The sequence below is a fragment of the Elgaria multicarinata genome, chromosome 6 (genome assembly GCF_023053635.1).
Source record: "Elgaria multicarinata webbii isolate HBS135686 ecotype San Diego chromosome 6, rElgMul1.1.pri, whole genome shotgun sequence".
Classification (NCBI taxonomy): Eukaryota; Metazoa; Chordata; class Lepidosauria; order Squamata; family Anguidae; genus Elgaria; species Elgaria multicarinata.
In genome coordinates this window covers 59117759-59143866 of record NC_086176.1, presented here as the reverse complement: position 1 = coordinate 59143866, position 26108 = coordinate 59117759, and the positions used below count along the sequence as shown (strand labels likewise).

At 40.4% G+C, this 26108-nt stretch overlaps 1 protein-coding gene across 3 annotated transcripts in view; it reads right to left on the bottom strand.

The window, feature by feature from the left end:
* The window catches only part of MARCHF3 (membrane associated ring-CH-type finger 3), a 135737-nt gene that overhangs the window by 43405 nt on the left and 66224 nt on the right, over positions 1–26108 (bottom strand). Inside the window, exons 2-3 of one of the 3 annotated variants that reach the window (XM_063129467.1) lie at positions 1485–1728; positions 440–487 (exon numbers count right to left, since the gene is read on the bottom strand). In XM_063129467.1, the coding sequence (XP_062985537.1) occupies positions 440–487; positions 1485–1672 (236 nt within the window). In that variant the 5' untranslated portion in view covers positions 1673–1728. Of the gene's footprint in view, positions 1–55; positions 417–439; positions 488–1484; positions 1729–26108 lie in introns of those variants that run through there. The other 2 variants (XM_063129468.1, XM_063129469.1) reach the window with 2 other exon arrangements.

Sequence of the window (26108 nt, the reverse complement as noted above, 5' to 3'; positions counted from 1 at the left end):
AAAAAAGTATACAAAATTTAAAACCATCAAAAATATAAAAACAACCGTTTAAAACAGCAGTATCCATACTGGCTGGGGAATATGGGAGTCATAGTCTAATATTTCTGGAGTGTACCCAATAGGGAAAGGCTGGTGCAGTGATTAGAATGCTGGGGTTGGAGGTTCAAATCCCCTCTCAGCCAAGTATCTCTTTGTGTTCCCTTTGTTCAAAGCATTGTCTCTCAGCCTAACTTACCCCACAGGGTAGTTATTGCAAGGATAAAGAGAATGCCATGTATGATGCTCTGACCTCCTTGGAAAAACAGCAGCATACAAATAGAACAAACAAATAACTATACATTTAGAACCCACACCCATTCTGTTAGAAAAAGCTTTGTATTCAAAGACAAATCTGTGAAATTAAAAATGAAATTGAACTGTAGCTCTTCATATACATAACTTTTGTAGAAAGGAATCGACTCCCTGCAGGAGTTTCCAACACATCCTTCTGTAAAGAAAAGCTATGTCAAAAACATGATAGATCTTTTAAAGAAATTCAACAACAAATTCATACACTGGCTGGACATCTTTTCTAACAAAACCGTATTTTTTCTAACATCATTTTTGTGGACATTCATTGGCTAATTGCCTAATTATTTTGCTTATAAGATTGTGGAGCTATTAGACACTTTTTAAATGAACTTAACAACAAACATGAAAACACACTGGTTAGTTGAACCATGACAAGCTGCTGAAATGTCATCAATGAAAAATTTCATGCAATACCGAGACCCACTCCTTGAACGTGCAGGAGAAAGGCAGACTCTGTGTCCACGCAGTGGGCATTGTGTTGAACTGTTTCGGGTTGGCGGCTGTATAAAATGTGCTCTGGAAGCATACACGGCAGCCCGTGAATGGGTGAAGAAAAGTCCACAATACTCTCTGCACAGTGTATGACTGTACTATCGCTCAGCCTCTCACACACAGACATGCACAGCGTGCCTCAGTGGAATGACGGCTCTCACTGGAAAGCAAAAGTCAAGGGAATGCCACTCCTGAAGTTTGCTTTTCCAAATCAGGAAGCATCTACTGCAACTTATTCACTTTGCCACCCGCACTTCCCAACAGTTTCCCTCCACCCCCTTTCCTTGCCTGAAGCTAGCATGCTGAAGGAGTTTAATTCTAAGTGATCATTGCAAAGTTATAACAAGCATGAGAATTTAATGATCCACTCAAAAGAGGGAAATCATTCAAGTGAGCAAGCCGTGCTATGTTGTTCACTGAGCTTGGCTAAAAATACAGAAAACTGAACCTGCAGATGGTAGCTTCTAATCCAGTTGTCACTGAAACAGATCAGGCTTTGCCTCCTTAAAAAATAAAGACCCAAGTAGGACTACGGAGGCTTGGATCGTGTAATTACATCCCCCTCCCGTCTCCGCACTTTCTTCCTGATACACTTTAATGAGCAATTAGATATATATTCCTTTGGCTTGGCACTACTGTACCTCTGTGTGGCAAGAGTCCGAACTACCGTTGAGAGCAGCTGCCCGTCCTTGGCCGAAACTTGCATGACATACTGCGGCTGTCCATTCACAAGGCTGCTACAGTCCTCCACAGTCTTTACCACGGGAGCAGCCGAGCTGGTGCAGTCTGGTAAGACTTCGGGCAGGTGACTGCAGCGGCTGGTTGTCATGGTAACAGACAGCAATTACTCTGCTAATGGCTTCCACATTCATACAGGATTTCCATCTAGGAAAAAAGATTAGAAAACAATTTATTGAAGAGAAGGAGGCTAAGAGTGAATGCTGGCATATATATATATATATATATATATAAGCCAACAACGTCTTAGTGATTAAAATTCAGCAGAAGTCGAACGGCACCATTTCTTGTTACAAATTTTTAACACAAAGGGGAGAAAAGCAAGGATTGTTAATAGTAATGCAGTAAGCACCTCAATGTACAACACTGTCTTATTGATTCTCTTTGAAAATGAGAGATTTTCTCTCCTTTAAAAAAAGAGAGAGAGAGAAAATCACTCCTGCTATTGGCGGGGGATGGGCAGCCTTAAAATCATGTAGGGTTGAGAAATGGAATCTCTAGGAAGTGGATGTATACATACAGATCTTTAAAAGGATTTTTTTTCCTACGTTTCTTTTCTCCACAGACTTTAATGCCTTGATGATAAATAGGAAGACTGAGACCTTTTGTCTCTCCCTCCCCACCACACTTCTCACTATTCGCACAGCGCAAAGGACATCTAGTTTGTAATCACTTCCACTCCACCTCAGCCTCCCCTCATAAACCAACAAAAGTTATGCCTTTCACAAGAAAGAAGACAATAAACTTGAAATCCCTCTGAGAAAATAATCCATTATTGCTAAGTGCATTACCTCATCAAGCACAGAGCACAACACCAAAACCAGCATTTAATGACAGAGGGTTTTTTCAACACCCGCCCCTCTAATAATAACCTACATGCAGTAATAATATATGTTGTGAGATGAGGTTAAGTGGTGTGGGTGGGTGTCATATTTCATGTTCTTTATGTCATATTTACTTCATCCTTATTTCGATAGATAAATAAATAAATAAAGTTAAGTGTTTCCCTGGAAAGCTGCACCTGTAGTAGGCAAAAGCAGACATATTTAGAAAAAAATTTGGGGCCCAGATTTACACATGAACACACACAGCAGAAATGTACGGCAATAGAAAATATGGGCTAATTTACCAGGAAACACATGTCCTACTCTCCTTCTCAATTAAGATACTTTGTGAAAGCTTACAACATTTCCATGCCTTAGAGGAACCAGGTGTAATGAGATAATAATGTTTACCACCTTTTGCAAACATCAAAACAAAACAAAAAAGCTATTTACAGGCTGGTCTCATCAAACATTTTTATTAATTTTTAAATTATTATTACATAGTTCTGCCACAGTTGGTGGTCAACCTTTCCCATAATATTTCAGTTCCCCCAAGTTCTGATCCAGAGACCAATGTAATATTCAGGTAAAATTGGAAAAGAAAGCCAAGAGTGATTATGGTATAACATTTCCAGGATTTGCTGCTCCATGTCCCCACAGCACTTGCTGTCTAAAGCAACTGTGTCACTCTGCCTAATGGGAGGGCCAGCCATGTGTCAACGATCCATTTCAGATATTTTTCTACTCTGAGCCCCACCGGCTGCCCTCCGTGAGTGATTCCTGGAGAAAGATTACCTTACTTTCTTGTGAACCATATTTAGTGCTTCCAGTGGAGAACTAAAAAGGAATTTTGGTTCTGCTGGGCCCTTTATTTTTTTCCCTTCTCAAATGAAAATTTTGCCATGTCTGACTAAGGGCAGACCATGTATTATGGGAGATGCGTGGCAGCTGCAGAAAAGAATCCAAACACTGAGTATTTTTCTTTCCCCCCTCTTGTCTAACACCAAAAGGACCAAAAGACTGAAACCTTTAATTAGCATGCATTTTATAGTTTGGTCATCAATTGGCACAACCCTGTTGTTTTGCCAATAGATGGCTGAGGCAAGAAAACTCTTGGGGCCATGCATTCATGGACCATAGTGGTGGTGGTTGCATTCTTAGAAAATATTTAAGAATAGGAATGAATGCTTGAGAATATACCCACCATGGCAGTGACTGTTTTAACTAACATGCAGAGAAAATATTCTCTAGGGAGCATGCGTGATGCCCATGCACTACTTTATAGCAGTCCCATATGCTCAAAGGATAAGGAAGAAAAGGAATAGCATTGTGATCCTCATTTACAATGAAAATGGAGCAAATGACTAATTCCAATACCATTAGCACACAAAGAGATGCAGAAGAATGCAGACTTGTGAGAATAGGTGCCACAGAATCTCAAAAGAGTGCGGGTAGGGACATGGATTATGAGCTACATTTTAGTTTTGAAATACATGCTGAGACTGTTCAACGAGAGAATGCAGCAGCACAGTAGCTGCCTCATTAAACTTAAATAGCCTAGACAGTGCTGTGCTTACAGACCCATGCTACAGAATTATACATTTCCTTGCTCACTGCTTCACTGACCTCATTATGTACAGCAGCAAGATTATCATTCTGCATAAAGTGACCATCCATGCCTTTACAAAGGCATCCATCAGTCAGCTGAGGAGCTTAAGAGTGTTTCCTTAACCATCAGATGATGCAGCTAAGAACAAAATATTAAAGTGCACCAAACTCTCTGCTGCAGATTGATACTAATTTTTTGTTTAAAAAAGTTACAGTGGTACATGGGCAGCCCAGCATGGTATGTTGAAACACACACCATGCGCGTGCGCGCGCACACACACACACACACACACACACATCTTGATCACATCCTTCTTTGAAAAAAATGGAAACAACTATCCATTAATTTTCATTGATACAGTACTTCTGTTACTCAAGGTGCTTTAGCATCTCAGGTAAATCATGATTGTTATTTTTCCCATTATACATATAGCAGAGTTGGAGAAGAGTGTGGGGGAGAACAGGAGAGCCAAGGCTGAGCAAATTCATATCTGACATGACATTTGGAAAAGATTAAATCCCAGCATTTTATATTCAGCACCCTGATTTCTAAGTATTCTGATTCCTGGGGGCGGGGGGATCAACCAAATGAGCAATACAAAATGAATACCAGTCCTTTGAACATGCATTTAAAGACAAAAATGTTCACAATGGCAGAACCCGTATAATGCAATTTACCTAATTCCAACAGTCGAGTTTGTTTTCAATATTCTTCCTAAACACAGTACCTCATAAAATACACCATGAAATACATTTTTGAAAATGTGTTAAGTAATAAGCAGCACATATTGAACTGAGGTAAATATATTAAGAATGATTGTTCTGAGGAGGGCCTACTTACTAAGGTAATGTCAGTGCATACAAACACAAAAATAAATCCTGTTACCTAACAAAACCCAGTCCAGATACAGCTGTATACTTTTTAATGCTTTCCATATGAAACACATGGAAAAAGCTTATGACCATGAACAGATATTGTCATTTTCAAGGCAGTGAGATTCATTTGTAGAAACTAGGAAGAACTGCACTACATCTTTATAGCATAGTGCCAGAAAACAAGAGTAATTCAGTGGATTGGGTCTTGGATTTGAACCAGAAGCTTTGTCCAAACCAGAAAACTGTGGCCAGAATGAAAACAGTTATTTTAGACTAACCCAATTGCTTGTGTTTTACCAAGTGGAATTTGTAACAAACTGTGCATTAAACTCCTATTAGTTTAAAGGAAAGCAGAGTGCTATGCTTCACAGACAAAAAGAAAGCACTTCTTCACACAAGACATAGTTTATGCAATTTGCTGCCAGAAAATATGATAATGGTCAATAGCTTAGATGGCTTAAAAATGGGATCAGACAAATTCATAGAGGAAAAGTCTACCACTGTATATTGGTAATGATGCCTATAGTAGTTTTGATGTTTCAGGCAGGATGTCTCCGTAGGAGTTGCTTATGAACAACAATGGGAGAGGGCTATTGCCCTGATGTCCTGGTTGTGGGCTTCCCAGAAAGCATCAGGTTGGCCACTGTGGCGAATTGGTTGCTGGATAGATCCAGAATGTTCTTAGGTCTAGTGGTCAACAACATTCAGTCTTCCAACTCTACAGATCTATGTGTTTCATATTGGTTGCCAGTTGGGTACTTGTAATGGTAGCTTCAGTTGCATGATAGCTTCAGTTTCAAACACTATGTGTTCAGCAAAATCTGGGACTTAGGTCCACCACTCTGCCACTGGCAGCCTATCAGCTCAGAGTTAGTGGTGAAGCTGGAACTTACCACAGCATAGGCTACTATACCATATGCATATTGACAAAATCACATGCAATATGCATATCGTATAAATAAGACATCCATTAAGGGCATCTCTTAATGGCTGTAATTTCCAAGCATTTTGGACCTTGAATGAACATGGAAAGCCCTTAACACAACATGTTGAGCCCAAAGGTTTTTTTTTTTTTATTGGAGTTTCTAACTAGCTCTGCAACTTGTTGATAACGAGAGTTCACTTACAGCTTTGCTCTACAGATAAAAGGGTATCAAATGGAAGATTATTTTATTTATTTCAAAGCATTTATTCCCTGCCTCATCTCCAAGGAACTCTAGGTGGCTTACAACAAAGCCAATAATATATCCATTAAAAGCATCCTTCCAATTTTCAGTGTAGCAGAGGACCACAAAACAAGAGCAATCAAAATATTTAAACTGGTCAAAAATAGAGGCAAATTAAAACAACAGATTAAAACTTCATACTGCCTTCCTAAAAATGAAGGTCTTTACCAACTCCCAGAAGGTCACTGATGAAGAGGTGACCTTGGAAGAGAGCTCCAGGGCCTAAGCACAGCCACCAAAAAGGCCCTTCCCTTAGTCTCACCTAGATAATATCTCAAAGGTTGCTGGGACATACAAGAGAGCCTTCAAACATGATCAAAGATGATCTCAACAGGCAAGCAGGCATGTGTGGGAGAAGGCAGTCCTCTATCTGATTTGCTGCCCTACATCATTGCTACATCTTAAAACATATTTCTCATCTTACATTTCTATTGTTCCTTAAAATGCAGTAGCAAAGGAGTTGGAAAAGCAAGTAAGGAAAAGGACATTCTCCCCTTGCAGAAGGACTTGATGGAAGAAATTATGCTAGTTGCAGTAAAGGATAGCACAGTGCAATCCATTTGCTCCTCGCGGGATCATCCATGGAACCACACAAATATTTCCCTTTTGCATCTCTATTGCTGATTTAAATGACAGGTGCGAAAAGTGCAGGGAGCCAGACTGCTCCCCACTGACTACTCATGTGTGGATGCTGAATGATGATAGCACTGCAACACATACTACAACCCGTCCAAGGAGCTCTAAAAATCTTTCGGCTAATGAATCAACTCTCCTGCGAGGCAGAGAAATAGCAAAGCAATGCCGCATGCAGCAAGGCTGTGGCAGAGATTGGCTGAGTAATTTTTGGCAGGTGTGAAAGAGTTGGGGATGCTAGTCTTCCGAAGGTCACAAGATGCAGCCTTCTGTTCTTGCAACTTCCAGGTGTAGAATTCTACTTTTAACAATTTGCTAGGAAGCCCAGGGATGGTGTTTAAGTAATGATAGGATTAAATTTAATCAATCTTCACCAATTTCTATCTCCAATTTATCATGTAACAGTTGTTGTATTGGTCCACCAAGATGATGAGACTATTGACTTCAATAGAGACTCTCCCCCTTTTTTATCCTGCTCTGCTGGGAATGTGTGGAATTGGGGGGGGGATGAGTGGGGGGAGGTATAATCCTTCTCTCCTGGAGTATGCTGGTCCACATCTTAATTGAGGCTGCACACAGTTACACTGGAGTTTAAAACAAATAGGCTCAGCTACAGCTACATGATTACCAGAATGTGCAGTTTGGCCCTTACATGATGAAAGAAGAATAGACGTGGATCTCATAAGCAGTAAATGATACTTAGCCCTATATCCAAAGATGATATCTCCAAGTAGCTTCATTTTGATGTTCATAACACAAGTTCCATGTGTCCAAACAGCTGGAACCACAGTATCCCTGTGCCCCTGACTTCCAATTAATAACTAACCCAGATGTATACCATGGTCAATGGTACCAGAAGCTGATGAGAGATCCAGGAGAATAAACAAGGCTGCACTCCCACTGTGTCCCTCCTGGCATAGGCCATGAATAATAATTATTATTATTATTATTATTATTATTATTATTATTATTTATTACCTGCCTCTCCCTCTGGATTGAGGCAGGGACAACATAGAAAACAAAATATTATAAAATACAAAAAACTGATTAAAACATATAAAAACTAATACATTTTTAGAATCAGGGCAACCAAGGTTGTTTCAGTTCCAAACCTGGTCTCAAATCAGATTGAAATGATTATTAATCATGAAGGGCAAGAACTGAGCATACAGGGGGCAGGCTAAGCCCTCTTGAAGACCCTTTTCTATACTTTCATTATTCTCCATTTGAGAACACTGTTAATTGTTTGGAGGCTCCAAAAATAATTCAAATCACTAAGGTGAGTGCCAGGAGTATTTACACCAGTATTTCAAGTGTCTGGACTAACCAAGCATTATATTAGCTTGTCCACAAATTTCTACAGGGCTAAAATATTTCACAGTGAAAGAAACTACCTTCTCCCATATGATCCAAATTGCCTTCCAGTTCACATCTGGACAATGAGATATAGAGAGGGGATCTCTATGGCTGACCTATAATTATTTAATTCACTTCCCTTGGAAATTTGCCTGAGTCAGAGACTAAGCATTTTTCTTTAAAGATCCTCCTTTTTACATTTCCCATTCATGAAGATAAGTTCTCATGAAAGAAAGGAAGAAAGAAAAGGCCTGCTGTGATTTTTATCTATGGGGACTGGTGAATTTATATTATTGTATTTTATTACTCATGTCCTAGTTTTCCCCAAGTGTTGTAATCCATTTTGAGCCTTCAGGCTAAGAAACCTAAAACAAATACATTGAATTAAATAATATTAGTCCAATCAAATAACTTTTATCTTCCCTTATTCTATTTCATTAATCTGCTTCAAGTTAGAATTATCTTAACTCATAATTTCATCATGTTGCCTCTGTGTGTGTGTGTGTGTGTGTGTGTGTGTGTATTTGAAAGATAAACACATACAATATGAAGATCTAGGGTTGCTCTCTTTGGCATCACATTAGCTGAATCAAAAGGTCACCACTGAGCACTTGCACAGAAATTCCACTGAGGTTTGGAAATCCAAGGCAGTGATCCCATTTATAAAAGTTTCCATACCTAGATGACTATGCCAAGAGAGCCATATTTCTGTCAACCCCTTTGCAAGAAGTGCTGCAAATGGTCTCATCGATGGAGTGCTCATTTTCCCCTGCAGAAGAACTTGAACAGCTTTTGCTGGGGAACAGGAGATGCGTGTCCCTGAAATCAAGAAAAACGGCAGGACTCCACAAATGCCTGTGAGCAAAGCATGGGGATTCTTATTAAGTTATAGTCAAACATATGGAGATGTCAAATTGCAGCCTTGCCAGCCTGCAGATGAATTTCAACAAGGGCTCATTTGCATTTACAACAGAAAGCCAAGTTGGAACCCTCGTTGCACTTTTGACTACCATGCATAAATCGAGCTCGTTTCTCCAGCGCATCAAGTGCTATCATGTTGATGGATTCAATTACCAAACTGGACCCCCCCCCCTTTCAGTTTCAACAAGGCGAGATGCTCCTCTGAGCCTCTGCAGAAAACCCTGAGTGGTTTTTGATTCACATGAGACAAAACTCTCTTATACTCTAAAGCTGCGGGAAGCAGAAGTTATACAAATATTGAAGGAGAGCTCTTGTATGAATTGCCCATTTGTGCTTTTTCAGCACCTTTATTAAGAACAGCACATAATGCAGCTGAAGTGTTCAGACCCTTTCAAGCACTCGGAAACCCACACTAACTTCCTATTTCACGTTATTCCCATGAGCCTCCTATTAGGTTTAAGGAAATGCAACTCAAAACGTGTATCCTGCAGCTTTGAGACTTCAAGACCAAGAGGAGGAAAATACAACTAGCTTGTTACCAAGGGAAGGCTCTCCTAATAGTCTTGCAGTCAGTTAATTATTTATTTTTTAAAGGAAGGCAGGGGGGAACCCTCAGATTAAAAGTAAGTGTGTTGGGAAAGCAAATAATCATCCTTAGGTATGTGTATGTTCTGTGCAAGAAATTATCAATGCTGCCAGAACTTTGTAAACAAGTTCAAATATATTTAATTATTAAAATGTCATTAATTATGGAATTAATCATTCTCCATAGTTAATCATTATGCAATTTAATATGAATCAAGGGGCTTACAGCCTATTTATGGCTCTTGTGAAATTGAGATATGACCTTGCATTATTTCATTTTCGGCACATCACTCCTTGATTGTACAGAAGAAGGGCCATTTTCAAGTACATGGTGACATTCTAATGCAAAGAACAGCAAAAGAAATTCTGGTGCGAAGAAAAGCAAAAGCCCAATATAAATTGATTTTTTTTACCACCTTTTTGTAATGTAGTGATGATAATCTATACACTGAAATCACTGGTAGAACGTAGCTGCTCTCAGTTTGCACAAACAAATATACTTTATATACTGTAGGAAAACACAGACATCTTTTTTTAAAGGTATGTAGAATTCTTTTGGAGAAAATGTCTCCACTCACCCCTTCTCATTTTTTCTGCTGAACTCCATTCCTAACTCAAAAGGCTACTTCAACAGCTACATCCAGAGCAGCGGTAGGCAAACCTGGTGCCTTCTAGATATTTTGCACTACAACCCCACAAGTGCTGACCATTGGCCATGTTGGCTGGGGCTGATGGGAACTCTGTGAGGTTGCCTACCTCTAGCCCAGAGCTTGTTGTGCCAGCATATAGACTGTTGAAGCAGGAAGGTGGGGGCATAAATAAGATCAACAGCTATCATCATCAGATCTTCCCAAAACTTGATGTTATGCAGCAATTGTAGCAGTGTCGTATCAGCACCAGCAACATCTACCAGCGGATATTCCAAGTAGGCCGGGTCCTTTTCAGGGCTACCTTGAAATCTTAGCTTGTAGACAGAGACACACAACAGTGTAAAATGTTATACTGTCATTAATCATGCCAAAAATCTCAGGATACATTTTAAGTAAACCTCATGTGAATTCAAATAAAGGTAGATTCAGATGGCTGGGATACATGTGGTCGTTCCTTAAGAAAAAGTTGACCATGTGACACCTGTGATCACATGTGGAGAGAGTTGCTGGGAACTACAGTCAGACAATTAAGCTCAATTGTCAGCGTCCTTCCGCAGTTATTCACAAATTCAGGGAAGTAAAAGGCTAGTAACACTGGATCTAGCTGCATTTAGTTTATCTTCAGTACATTCGCCCTATCCCCACTGACATTTCATCTGCACAGCAACCCCGTGAAGTAGCCTAGGCTGAGAGATTACAACTGGCTACTGAGCAGGAATATGAACAACCTTTGGTCCAAGGCCACAGTCTATCATCTCTACCACATCGGTTCCCATGGATGGAGGATGCAGACTACTACCTAACAAGATGGCTACAGCCATTTTATGGCAAATGTTTAAGTGTGGTCATTCAACTCTACCCTCGAGAGGGATGGAAAATTAATTAAATAAGTAGTGCTGTTTTAAAGCGGCCTTCCCCAACCCAGTACCCTTCAGATGTGTTAGATTACAACTCCCAACATCTCCAGCCAACATGCCCAATGGTGGGAGTTGTAATCCAATACATTTGCAGTGTACCAGGTTTGGGAAGGCTGTTGTAAAGAAACACATTCTATAACAAATAAATAATTCATTTGTAGTATAAATTGACCATATCTTAACCATAACAGGTCAGTAGTGTTGCTGTGGACACCAGCAGCTGCCTGAAACACTTGTAAAACTGTTTTAAAAAACCTGAAACCCTCTATACACCATGTACTCCTCAATAATTATGAGGCCTTTTACCTTATGTGTTTCATCTCCCCCAACTTTTTGCTGCTGCTGCTGCTGCTGCTGCTGCTGCTAATAATAATAATAATAATAATAATAATAATAATAATAATAATAAGTTGTCAGTGGTTTGATTTGCCATGTTAAAATGAATGAGAAAGTAAATCTATCAAATGCTTAACCTAACTGGGGTGCATGTTCTCCTGAATAATGTCTTAAAACAGTGTGTGGGGGGGAACATAGCATTTTGTCTGTATCACATGTTCTCTTTGGGGAGGGAGGGGTAAATGGAGTAGATTTTTGTCTGTTTTTGCAATTTCTTTTCTTTACATTTCCCCCTAAACCAAACCAAACCAAACCAAACCGAATCCCACATACAAACCCATTACAGAACACTGCACAGGGCTACTGAACCACAGCAGTAATTTTACCCTAGAGGTTTAATTTTGCTCTAAGTTTGTTTTATCTTCTTGACACAGGGTTAACACTCTCACAGTGCAAAGGTGCAACACTGATTTCTTATTTGTAATGCTCTTTTTAAAAAAGAAAAAGAAAAAAGGAGATGAATCATATTAGGCTCCTGGAGTATATCGTACCCCTTCCATTATTTAGGAAGACCTCAGAGTTTCAAATGTGCATTTTAGATCTCTATTTTGCTTCGTCTTCTGTTTTTTCCTCAAGGCCTTCCTTATAGTCCAATGATGAATTTAAGTTAACATTGTAGTGTTTAATCTACCTCAATACATTTGGAACATGATATCAATAATAACTATTTTTGATGTTTGAGTGATATGGAAATCTATCATTGTTTCCATTTAGACTTTAAAGGGATATGTTGAAACTCAATAGTAGTTTGATACAGTCAAAAAAGATTGTTTGTGAGGATTACATTTCCTCGGCAATATTTGGTATTCAACACTACTACTTAATTATTTCAATAAGAAGAGAAAATAGCATTTGTTTACTCCTTCAACAATGTGTAACACTTGATATTTATTGGATTTTATAACAATCTTTTACAATATATAGTTATGTTGGATTTCATCAATACAGAAAAGCAATTCAAATTGGTTTTCTATTGGCTTATGTTTCCTGTGTGTTGGTTTCTAGAGAGTAAGAAATTTTCAGCTCACTTGGTCTGAAAGTGAATGCAAAGTGCTTCAGGGCCTTAAAAATCCATATAATAACTTGCCTATACAGTGTAACTGGAAAACACACACATACACACGCTCACATACACATGCTCCCAGAATGTAGAATTAATGGCAAGTTTTAGATAAAGGGACAAGGCAATGTGACTATTCCTCAATTTACTGCATACTTTTAAAACTTTCAGTGCATATCCATGTGTCACTGCACTTCTCAATATGTCTTAATTTCATTTTCAAGCCATTCTCTGCCAATGCCACTTTTTGCCTTGTAAAACTGAATAATGAAATCCATTTGCTAGTAACACCATTTCACTACATGCACAGTTTATTGGAGGATTATACTTCAAAGGGGGAAAGCAGAAAATGAAAAGGATAATAAAAATGTAGAATATAAGTTCAAAAATTTGGTTCAGGATTGCAAACGCCACTAGTTTTGAATCCCCCAATATCTTTTTTAAAATTATTTTAAAAAGACTGAAATCATGGAGAAGCAAACTACATGTTAAGCAGTTACATGATGTGCTTTATATAATTACATGTAACAATGCCCCAAATTTTATTTTTATTGGGTTAAGAAAATCAATTCTGGGAAGCTCAGGGTGTATATGTCTAATCCTTTTTCCCTGCCAGCCATTTTTCCATTCCAGATTGCCCTCTAAACTTCAAGCTTGTCTCCAGCGGGGTTCCAAATGTGTTTTTACTCTTGCAAACATGCATCTGGACTTGATAGTAGGAAAGCAGCTTTTCTGGTAATGGGGGGGACAGGACGGGACGGAACTTTGGAACCTAAAAATGGTGGAGAGGGAAAGGATTGGCATTCCTTCTCCTGCTGCTTTGCTCACTGTTATATCTTCCCAAAGCTGCATCCATTAGGGCATTATGTTTGTGCATAATGTGTAGTTTGCTCCTCAGAGACATGGAAAAAAAACTTTTAGCCTTCACAGAAGATGTGTGTTTGCACAAAACAGTCTCCTAAATCCTGAACATGTCTTTGGGATAAAAGGCACAGTCTAGACCAAAGGTGGGGAACCTGTGGCCTTCCATATGTTGTTAGACAACAACTCCCATTATCCCTGATGCAGCCTAGGGCTGATGGGAGTTGGAATTCAACAGCATTTCCCCACCCGTGATCCAGACCATGGTGCTCCAGAGGATCCAGCTCTTCCTTCTCCCAGGACAGGTGGACTGGCTTAGCATCATACAATGTACCCTGGAAGAACTGGTACTTGAGGTTGGAGAGAACCTGCACCAGCCATGAGTTTCCTGAGGAAGGCTCCTGGCCAGAGTACTCTGTGTACATCTCTAGTACATAGAGCCCTCAAATGCAGCTTAAATTTTTTGTTCCTCTAGAATTCAAATGCAGAAGTCCAAGTTCTGGTTCTAACTTCTAGCCATAGTTCCTTCTGCTGACCTGTACTGGGACTGATGCTATGTGTGTGTGTGTGTGTGTACACAGACAGACAATGCATAAGAATGTGCCTTCTCCACACAGCCAAACAGAACTTCCCTGCAACTGTAGAATCATAGAATAGCAGAGTTGGAAGGGGCCTACAAGGCCATCAAGTCCAACCCCCTGCTCAATGCAGGAATCCACCCTAAAGCATCTCTGACAGATGCTTGTCCAGCTGCCTCTTGAAGGCCTCTAGTGTGGGAGAGCCCACAACCACCCTAGGTAACTGATTCCATTGTCGCACTGCTCTAAAAGTCAGGAAGTTTTTCCTGATGTCCAGCTGGAATCTGGCTTCCTTTAACTTGAGCCCGTTATTCCATGTCCTGCACTCTGGGAGGATCGAGAAGAGATCCTGGCCCATCTCTGTGTGACAACCTTTTAAGTATTTGAAGAGTGCTATCATGTCTCCCCTCCATCTTCTCTTCTCCAGGCTAAACATGCCCAGTTCTTTCAGTCTCTCTTCATAGGGCTTTGTTTCCAGACCCCTGATAATCCTGGCTGCCGTCCTCTGAACACACTCCAGCTTGTCTGCGTCCTTCTTGAATTGCGGAGCCCAGAACTGGACGCAATACTCTAGATGAGGCCTAACCAGGGCCGAATAGAGAGGAACCAGTATCTCATGTGATTTGGAAGCTATACTTCTATTAATGCAGCCCAAAATAGCATTTGCCTTTCTTGCAGCCATAGCACACTGTTGGCTCATATTCAGCTTGTGATCTACAACAATTCCAAGATCCTTCTTGTTTGTAGTATTGCTGAGCCAAGTATCCCCCATCTTGTAACTGTGCATTTGGTTTCTATTTCCTAAATGTAGAACTTGGCATTTATCCCTATTAAATTTCATTCTGTTTTTTCAGCCCAGCACTCCAGCCTATCAAGATCACTTTGAAGTTTGTTTCTGTCTTCCAGGGTATTAGCTATCCCACCCATTTTTGTGTCATCTGCAAATTTGATAAGCGTTCCCTGCACCTCCTCGTCCAAATAAAAATGTTGAAGAGCACTGGCCCAGGAATGAGCCCTGCGGTACCCCACTCGTTGCCTCTCCCCAGTTTGAGAAGGTTCCATTGATAAGTACTCTTTGAGTCCGATTCTGTAGCCAGCTGTGAATCCACCTAATAGTTGTTCCATCTAGCACACTTTTAGCTAGTTTGTTAATCAGAATGTCATGGGGCACTTTGTCAAAAGCTTTGCTGAAGTCAAGATATATGACCTCCACAGCATTCCCACAGTCCACAAGGGAGGTTACCCTATCAAAAAATGAGATCAAATTAGTCTGACAGGACTTGTTCTTGACAAATCCATGTTGGCTTCTAGTGATCACTGCATTGATTTCAAGGTGTTTACAGATTGACTTCTTTATAATCTGCTCCAGAATTTTCCAAGGGATGGATGTCAGACTGACTGGTGTGTAGTTCCCAGGTTCCTTCTTTTTGCCCTTTTTGAAGATAGGGACGTTAGCCCTCCTCCAGTCCTCCAGTCGTCCGGCACCTCACCCGTCTTCCATGATTTTGCAAAGATAATAGACAAAGGTTCTGAGAGTTCTTCCGCTAGCTCCTTCATTACTCTAGGATGCAGTTCATTGGGCCCTGGAGAAAGGCATCATGTCTTTCGCACACGCACCATTGTCACACATGACTAGAGCGCAACTCTTGTGATATGCATGTCTGATTATTACAAGAAGGAAACCTGTGCTCTCCCTCTTTTCGGAAGATAGAAAGTTAAATGAGACTATTGCTCTGCCCCATGTCAGTCATGCTGCAAGATTCTGCTTTGTTTCCCAGGCTATTTAAAATGAATGTTGGGGGAGGTCATTTGATGATTACGACACTCTATTCTATTTCTCCTTCTCAGTGAATCCAGGTAAGACAATGGATATCCTGAATAGGTAGTCAAGTCAATAATGATGTGGAAGGGGGGTAAATACACTTAACTTCAACCTAGAGAAGACAGAGATTCTGTTGGTAGGTGGCACAGTTGACCAAGGAAGCAAGATTTGGCCTGTCCTGGATGGGATTGCACAATTCCTAAAAGGGATCATGCCTGCATTTTAGGAGTTTTCTTTTTAATCCAGCCTTGCAGATGGCATGGAAGCCTAACTGATGACAGTGGCTCATAGCACCTTCCACTAAATTCAGATGGTGCAGAGGCTATGGCTTCTCCTGGTTTAGGTGCCAGGTTAAAACTGTGATTCCACCCCCTCCCTCTCTTGGCATTTAGTGATATGTAGGTCCAGGCTAAAATCTATGCACAGATGGCAGCAAGTTTTAATAAACTAAGAGGGATTTATTCATTTATTTGGTGGGAATAAATCACTCAGTGAGACTTATTTCTATATTCATTTATTTATTTTTTGCTGTTTTATCATTGCATGGTTGTTGCTGTTTCTTACTGGAACTTCACTGTGCAAGCTACCCTGGGAGCCTAGAAATATTTTATGTACTTCTGAGCAAATATGCATAGGATCGGGCAATTAATTTCACTGTATTTTGCTTCTTTAAGAAAAATAAAAAACCCTGGAGCTGCCTTGGACACCTTATGATGGAAAGTTAGGATAAAAACAATTTAAATAAAAATATCTGCAATCCCCCTCATGGAGAGAAAGCATTTGAACACTGCGATTCTATACACATCTACTCAGAAGTGAGTACAACTGAATTCAATGGGCTTACTTCCAGGTAGGTGGGATTGCAGCCTAAACGTGGTTTACAAGCCAACATTAGGAGCTTGCACTGTTGGGCTAATGTACCACCAAGAAGAAAATGGCTCACTAGCATATCATTAACATATGGGTGAAGCTCAACCTTGCTGTAGGCATGCCCCATGTAACAACAGGATATAGTGGCTTGGATACAAAAGATAAGTGAAGTTAATTTAAGATGTAATCCCATAAGTACTTACCTCGGAGTAAGCCCCATTGAACACAATAGGACTTACTTCAGAGTAGAAATTTATAGGATTGTGCAATTAAGGAAGATAATGGAAGAAGTTTCACTTTCCTTTTTCTCTCCTGCTCTGCAGCCACCTCTGTGTTGCCCCCTGAAAAGCCACTCCAGAGTGTCGGGGGCCTTTCTGAACAATGTGTAGCAGGCACAAGCGGCTGCTAGAGGAAGTGAGAATCACTCCAACCACCCCTCTCTTAAAGCAGGCCCCTGTGCTGCACACCACATTGTCCAGGGAGGGTCACCAGACCCTCCAGAGAGGCTTTGGGGGGCACAGGTGGCTGCAGGGGGGTGGGGAAGGAAGGTATGGGAGATTGTCCTTCTTCTCTTCAGATCCAAAGCCATTGTATTTTTGTTATTAATATTATGTGTTCTGCAAACATTCTACGCAATAAACAATGTTTTTTGTTTTTGTTTTGCTGTTCTACAGAGAACTATTTATTCTTGTCTGTCCATTACAATGGGAGCTGGTAATGTTTAGATAAACAGCTCTAGGTCCTTCTGTAATGAACTGCTATCTCACAACTTCAGCAGCAACAGCCTATGTTGAATCATGAGTCTTGGCGAATCTCTGTTATCACTGGAGGAGCCACAGAGCAATACAACGCTTGGGTGGCTGTGACTGAGAAAGGAATCGGAGGCTCCTTTCCTATTTCTTCCAACGGGGGAAAGCATCTCGAGAGTGTGTACTCTGCTGAAACCGTGCCCTATCTACACACAGATGAAAGATCCTTCACTCTCAATGCATTTCCAAAAAAGCAAGGGCTTAATTCGATCCTATGTCACATTGATTTACTTTAGCGCATCTTTTCCTCCAAGCTTGACCTCAGTTTGACTTTCACATTTACAGGCTAAGTGAAAAACTAAGCTGTTAGTATGGCTACAAAAGCCAAACGAGAAGGTGACAACGTACTCACTGTGCAGTGCTTGGACTGTGGAGCAAACACCACTGGACTGAACTAAAGTGCCTGGTTAGGTTTACACCTGGGCATTTGGTTGGTTTTACTACTTTCCTAAGGAGTGGAAGCGTTGCATGAAGAAAGCACCTCTCTTGACTACTGGAATCATCTATGAGGGTCTTTTTCTCTCTTCTCAAATGGTAGCAGAAGCAGCTAATATGTTTCCCCCCTGTTCCTTCATTCTCCTGTTTCCTCCTTGGAGATATCTATCCAACCTTTCCCACTCAATTCAATCCTTGGCCCTACCTTATTTTTTATGCCTATCTGTCCTTCCAGAACCCTTTCTCAACAGTAACATTTCTGATCACCTGTAACTATGCAGATAACCGGTGATGCTTGGATATGCCTAGGCGAAGGGCCATGATGAGCAGTCCCAGATTTTATCCAGACATTTTTAGAACTGACCATTCAGGCATACCACAGTTTGATTTCAGACAAAGGAACACAGTATTTTCAGTCCAACTAAAAAACCCTATCATTTCTAAATTTACACAGGCATATCCAGAGATATTCATGCTTTGGGATGGGCACGTAATATACATGAGAACCAGTGTGCTACTAAGGCTACATAGTATTGGGCTTATACCTGGGATCAAATCCCTACACAACTAGGAAGCTTCCTGGGTGATTTGGGGCCAATCTCTCTCTCTCTCAACCTAGCCTACATCACAGGATTGTTGTGAACATAAAAGTATGGAGGACAATGTGCACTTCTTTGGCAGAAAGGCAGAAAAAATGTAATGAATAATTTAATTTAAATTCAGTAATAACTTTGCCTACATGCATTTTATATACAGAAACATGCACACTGTGAGCCTAAGTTTAGGTTGTCTCTTTCCTCTTTATCCATCATCTTGTCTGACTTTTATATTTGATTATTTAGTACAGGGATATGCTTTCTTTTTGTAATACTGCTGGGCCTTCAGGATAGGAAAAGTGCTAGGAACAGAAATAAAATTGCATTGCACATTGTCATGGTCCAGATGATCATTCCAGGCTACATAAGCTGTGGTTTATGAAAACCATGGATGTGACCTCTGCCATCAGAGATAAGATGGTCCATGGTGACAACACAGCAGAGGGTTTTTTTTCGGTTGTGGAGCCCCCCTGGTTTTGAAGCACTCTTCAAGGAGGTTCATCTGGTTGCCCATTATATTATCTTTGCGGGACCAGGTTATGGTGTTTTTATTCTCCCAGGCATCTTAATGAGTTCCTGTTTTAAGTACTCATCATTTTAAAAATCTTACACTCAATCGTTTTGTTAATGTTTTACTGTATACTTTGTATTGTTTTGAATTTTAAATTGTATTGTAAACCTGAGATAAATATTCATGATAGGCTGAATACAAATGTTTTGAATGCATAAACAAACAACTTCCACTACACGTTTTCACTGCAACTTAATATTGCTTAACACTTTTCATTGGCTACGTTTCTTCTTAGTCTTAGGAATTACTACTCAGACCTAGACTAAAATATGCTAACATAGGAACTGTTTCGTTTTATGCTAAGCACATAGCTAGCACATTCAGTGTTGTCCCTTACTTAATTAATGCAGTTACTACTGAGTTTCTTGAGCATCACGGAGTAGGCAAGTGGGTTACCATTTAATTATGTATAAAATCCAAATCTTGTGCCAAGGAAATCCAGATTTTCAGATTGAAGTATGCTAAATAAGGAATTTGCACATATATTGTAATTAGTTTCCACACTATATTCCATTTAATTTAGGTTTTTGAATATAATTCAGGTTTAATACTTTCTTTTTGTGTGTGTGGCAGGGAATAGAATGAAAAAAGAAGGGATGAAAGTACATGAGCATGGGGGCTAGAAGCTCCCTAGGAGCAGTGAGAAATGGAGTGAGAATGTTACACCGGCATTAACTTCTAGACCAAAGTAAGACCTTTGTTGCCTTTCCATGGATTCCAAGCCTCTTAAATCAATCCTCAAACACAACACATAGTTTCATACACACCCACATACAAACAGCAACAAAATTAATTAGAATTACAAAGAGATTTTGTTTGACAAGCTTTTCTCTTAAGAAAACCGACTTCAATGATTTCCCCTCCTTTCCCCTTTCCTCTTTTGCCCTTCAGTTTAAAAAAAGTGCTAAAAACAGTCATCTGACATTTGCTTCAACACAGAAGATGCATTAACAAGGAAACATTTTGTCTTTTAATTCTTTCCCAAGTGAAAATATATACACACAAAGTTCATGGTTGTCATAACTTTTAGAACTTATTGGAAATGTCATGACAGGAATAGCAACCATATGAAAATGACTGCTATTTACTGTTGGGTGACCATAGTATGTCCTATTTTAGAGAGGACACTTCTCTATCTGATGGTCCATGAGAGAACAGTCCTCTAGCTGAAGGAGCACCTGATCCAAGTACAGTTAAAAGTTAAAGAACTGTAAGAAGCTGGGAGAGAAGGACCTTTGAAGTTGCCCATCAGCACTTAGGACCTGGACAGCAGGCACGCATGGCTTGTTCACATGACATGACAGCCCACCATAGGGTATTTAACCCATGGTGAGGCGGTAATATGTGTGGCCACCATTTTGCATATGCAACCCCTATGCAGGGGGATGTTGTGTCATGCGAACCCAGCAAATGTGGATTATGTGAGGGCTAAGCAACTCTCTCATAACCCATGGTCTGTTTCAGAGCTATGCAAGAGCTGTTTAACACTTGCAAAACTCACACTTGCTGGGTTCATATGCTACAACAACTTCTGAGCAGAGGTTGCATATGGAGTTCGGTGCGTGTTGACAGCACAGCTCGTCATAGGTTAATACCCCGGGTCAGAAGAACCCAGTCTTGTCTTCCCCACTATGGTGAGAAATATTGTCTGTTTAAATTATAGGATTTTGCATCCATATATATAATTTAACATATGCAATTTTATGCAAATCTGCAGCCTTGTCTTTTTTGGACAACGCATTTCTCCTTTATTGGTAAAGTTTAATTGGCCTCTCGTTTTCTGACAAATGAGCATTTAAACACTGGCTAAAATTCTAGTTTATTTCAGGACAGTGGAAGGTCATTTATTTTTCTGGGCTGGCAGCTTTTTAGAATGATTGCTTTTAAAGGATGAGCAGGAGATTTTAAGTAGAAAATTGTGGGGGGGGGGGAACAGTGCTTAACCCTTTTCCTGCCCATCATTTCCCACTCCAAATTGCTGCCTCTCGAACTTCTGGGTTCCAGTGACACATTGGCAAGGGCAATACTACTGCTAATATGAAGAGAGCATGACTACAACTAATGCCTCCAATTATCATTAATGGCAAGAACAGTGATTTATTTCCCACTGAAGCTATTTCACCAGTATTATTTAGTTATGCATTATATGCATTCCGTCATGCACATAACATTCCAAGATTAATATTCCTTTTCATAAAATCAAGCAGGTAACTAGCTTCATAGTATATAGAAAAAAAATCTCCTGATATACTTTTTTATAGATCCCTTCCTACTTAATATTGCAAACAGAGATTCTTTGGCTAGAGTCCAGAACACAATTCTTTTACCATGTACCATGCATACTAAATCAATAGGATGGCTCTACGTCTAATCTGGGCTGTGTGCATTGTCATCTGTGTGACAGTAGAGCATGCCTGAGTCTCCAGTTGCTGCCATTTGGATGAAAGGCTGGTGGGAAAGGAAGGAGAGTGACTGCGCAGGAGTTCATACTTTAAAATGCACGAATGGCCTTTATTTATTTATTTATTTATTTAACATATTTATATCCTGCCCTATATCACTAAGATCTCAGGGCGGCGTACAGATAAAAACATACAGTATAAAACAATAAATATACACAGTTAAAAACAAATTAAACCACGATCCAAGTTAAAACAATATATAATTTAAAAGCAATAGATACAGTTAAAACAGTTAAAACAATGTGCCAGTGAGTTTAACCATCAAAGGCTTTGTTAAAAAGCCATGTTTTTACTTGGCGTCGAAATGAAATCAATGTTGGCGCCAATCAGGCCTCCAAGGGGAGGGCATTCCACAGTCGGGGTGCCACCACAGAGAAAGCCCTCTCCCTTGTCCCATCATAACATATTATCTTGCATTGTTGGGATGCGGAGAAGGGCTCCTCCAACAGATCTAAGGTCTCGGGCTGGCATATATAAGGAGAGACGCTCCCTAAAGGATCGAGGTCCCAAGACATTTAGGGCTTTAAACGTCATTACCAACACCTTGAATTCCGACTGGAAGCATATAGGCAGCCAGTGCAGTTCCTTTAAGTTTTATTATGAAACAAAGTTTGTGAACATTGTAATAATTTTTTATTCAGTTTGTTTTACTACCACAAAAATCCCACGTGTCTCCTTGGCATTTACCATCTGCAGTTATATACATATAACACCCGTTCTGACAATAATTCACCATCAGCACATATAATTCACAGTGCATTATTTTATTCCTGAAATTATTCCTGTTTAACCCCTTTCTCCACATAGTTTGTAGAAAGGTGGTGTTTGTCCCTCACCTCAGGCTCATAAAGTGGTGGCGCTTCGCTTGAGCCAGGAGTGTCCGCGGACAGGCCTGTTGTAAAGAGCCTGTGTCGTGGCACAATTACAGCTAATAAGGGAGCTGAAAGTTAAACAGGAAGATGACTTAAAAAACAAAACACCACAACATTTACTGAAATACCATGAAAAACTGCTGGTCTATGTGCACATTGAAAGGAAACTCTTGATAGCACATCCTATGCAACACATGAGCAAGCACACAGGAAGGTGTCCTGTGTTTCTGCTTCTTTGGAACTCCCATTTTATTGAAGCTCAGTCTCAGGACATTCCTCTAGACAACATGAAGCCTTCTTTTTTTATTTAGGCAGGCATTCACTGATGGAAGATAACCAAAATGTTATTTTAAAAGGTATAGTGGAAACGTTAATATTTTATGTTTATATCCACCATAAATGTGTCGTTGATAAAATTGCAAAGTGGCATTTTATAAAAGGTGGAATCTACCCTGAACCTTCTGGGATATGGCTCCTCGTAACTCTAAACAAAACAATCCAAATAAAATAAACCAGAAAGCTCAGAAACGGAGGGTTGGGGATTGCAAGGTGGGGATAGAGAAGAATTACATTCATGACAGCATTTCAGGAAGAGTTTAATGGGGCATATGCGTCTGCCCAAATATCGAAGCCACACATCAACCTATAAGGCGGCTCTGAGGCTCTTTACAACTCAACATTCTCCACTTTTTAAACGCCATGACAGAAGGAGATATGGCCGTACTGTACAAATATGTCAAAGGTGTGCGAACTGTATAGATTAAATGAGATCATGGTTGCAGGAGCAGGTGGTTATAAGCTGACAGTTAATAAATTTAGAGGAGTCCCTGCCATCCTGCTAAACTCTGCAAGACCCTCATTTCATGGCAGCAATCCCATCTATGCAGAATTATCAGGATCTTACTCCCCCTTCCCACAATGCACTCTTAATTCTCTCAAGTTTGCTATTCACAGAGTTGAGATGGCTGAATTGCTCTTGGTTAATTACAGTTCCCACACCATCTGGGCATTGTTCTGGGTTATTCATATGTGATGTCAATTTGTTTAATGGTCTGTCAAAAGCAGCTCTGGTAGAGCAGATTGTTTCCTCTAGAGTTTATACTTTCCAATAATTCCCTCCTTCTAGGTTCGTTATATCCACAGCTGGGGAAGGGGGTGGGGGCAGGGAAAAGAGGAGTGAGGAAACATCGAATTCCAGACACAATAGCAAGGCTACAATATAACATGATGTGAAGACTTGGTGCCAAGAGACGATTGTTTGGTTTAAACGTGCCCCAAAGCAGAAGGAAATAATGATCCAAAAGGAAGTCTGCATAGCTTATGTTCAAAAGACAAAACGCATAATGGATCATTTTCAACAACTACTGAAACCTGTTTTTTTAAAAAATATAGAGAGTGAAAAAGCACAAACTCCAAAACAAAACGCCACTCCTTAAAGGTGATTTAGAGTGATGGGATGCAGAAGGACTTAAAATGTAATCTAAAAGTCTCCAATGGAGACATTTTTCTTTTTTTAATAGCCACACCATGAGTGGGGGTGGGGAAGGTTTAGGAAGCAAATGGGTTGAGGGGGAGGTTTAATCCTCCCCTCCCAGAGTACGCTGGTCCATATCAGAACTGGGGTTGCACACAGTTACTCTAAAGTAAAAAAAGAGAGAGAGATAAGGCTCAGCTATATGCTATGCAACTAACATGACATATATTTTGACCCTAATGGTCCATAACCATTACACTTTAATGGTTATGGACCATTAGGGTCAAGCCACATGTTAATTGTGCAACATGTAGCTGAGCCTCATTTCTCTCTCTCTCTCTCTCTCTCTCTCTCTCATATACATACACACACACACAGTTTAATATAATTTAACAAAATGCATGTGAAACTGAAGGGGAAAAACGAGGGTGGCCACTATTTTACAGAAGACAGTCCTCTATTTATTTACAGTCCTCTATTTGCTGAAGGATAATCTGTATTTGAAGGCCTGTCCAGTCCAAGTCTGGTTTAAAGACAAAGGGAATAGCTGGGCCATGAAATTGTCCATCAACAGTGCCTGGACAGCAGACTGAGAGAGGCACAATGGTCATCTGGTCACAGCCTTCCCTGCTATGGTGAGATGTACTGTATTTCTATTTAAATTGTAATCATGTCTAAATTTGCATCTATACATAAATTAGAACATGCAAATTATATGTAAATTGTTATCCTTGTTTGCCCTCTTTTTCAGTGATTCACAAGTGTAAGAACTCTAAAATGCAGTGGTCTTCACTATTTTTCAAGCAGAATCCACTTGAGTGTCAAGTATTGCCGCCCCCGAGGCCACTGGGGGGCCTTTCACGGACCATGGGAGGTCTCTCTTTTCCCCTCTCCCAGTCAAGCAGAGATGCTGTGCAAGTCATTCCCCTTCCACCACTAAATTTTGGTGGCAGATTCTGCAGCATGGCATTGGGGTGTGACCCTTGGGAGGAACACAGAAATTGGCCACTCGAAGCCCCAGAAGTTGCCCATTCCTACTTTGAATTGAACATTTCCTCCCCCCAGTCCAGATTGGCTGGAAGCAATGACATGGGCAAGTTCAGTTTGGTTATTGCTTCCTGGTGATCTGGGCTGGGTGAATACTGACAAATAGCCTCAGGTTTATCCCTTGAAATTTGTCCCGATGCCAGTCTCTCTCCTGAGCTATTGGCCCAAACCCTCCTCAATTATCAAAGCCTTCCCCCACCCCTTCCCTCTTTTAAAAAAGAAAAAGAAAAAAAGGACCTATGTGCCAATTTGTGAATCTTGTTTAGTAAAAGCTAAACGTTATTGCTTCAGTGTTTCTTGAACCTGGCCATTTCACTCGCCCATCTCAAGGTTCATCACCCCACTATTAGGGACTTTGCATAATATGTAGTAGGGCAGAGGTGGGCAACCTTTTCCATCAGAAGGATGAATCCCAATCCTATTCTGGGAAAGGTCTTGGGGGCTACATTCCATCTATGGGTGGGGCCAAATAAGAATGGATGAGGACCAAATGTGATTCCTATTGATTTTAGGCTTACTCACAAGTAAGCAGAACTGAATCACTCAGCAGCTCTTCCAAATAGTATCGCAAATAGCAAGTCTCTGGTCACTAGGTCGTATATAGGTGCACAAAGGTTATTGCATGTTTTTGCTGTTCATAAACATGCTGCTTCCTCCTTACAGTCTTGGGCTCAGATTCCACCTGCCCCCCTCCTCAATTAAAACAAGAACCACTAAATCTTTGTTTCATCTCTGTAAACTGCCCAGAGAGCTTCGGCTATTGGGTTGTATATAAATGTAATAATTAAATAAATAAAATGTGAGCACATATTGGGCTCCATCACATCAGCATTTTATCGCACTGTTTTGCTGTTTTGCAGCGTGGTAGTCGTGTGGCGCAGAGTGGTAAGCAGCGGTTACTGCAGCCAAAACTCTCCCCACAGCCTGAGTTTGATCCCAGTGGAAGCTGGTTCTCAGGCAGCCGGCTCAGGTCGGCTCAGCCTTCCATCCTTCCGAGGTCGGTAAAATGAGTACCCAGCTAGCTGGGGGAAAGGCAACTGCGACTGGGGAAGGCAATGGCAAACCACCCCACTACAAA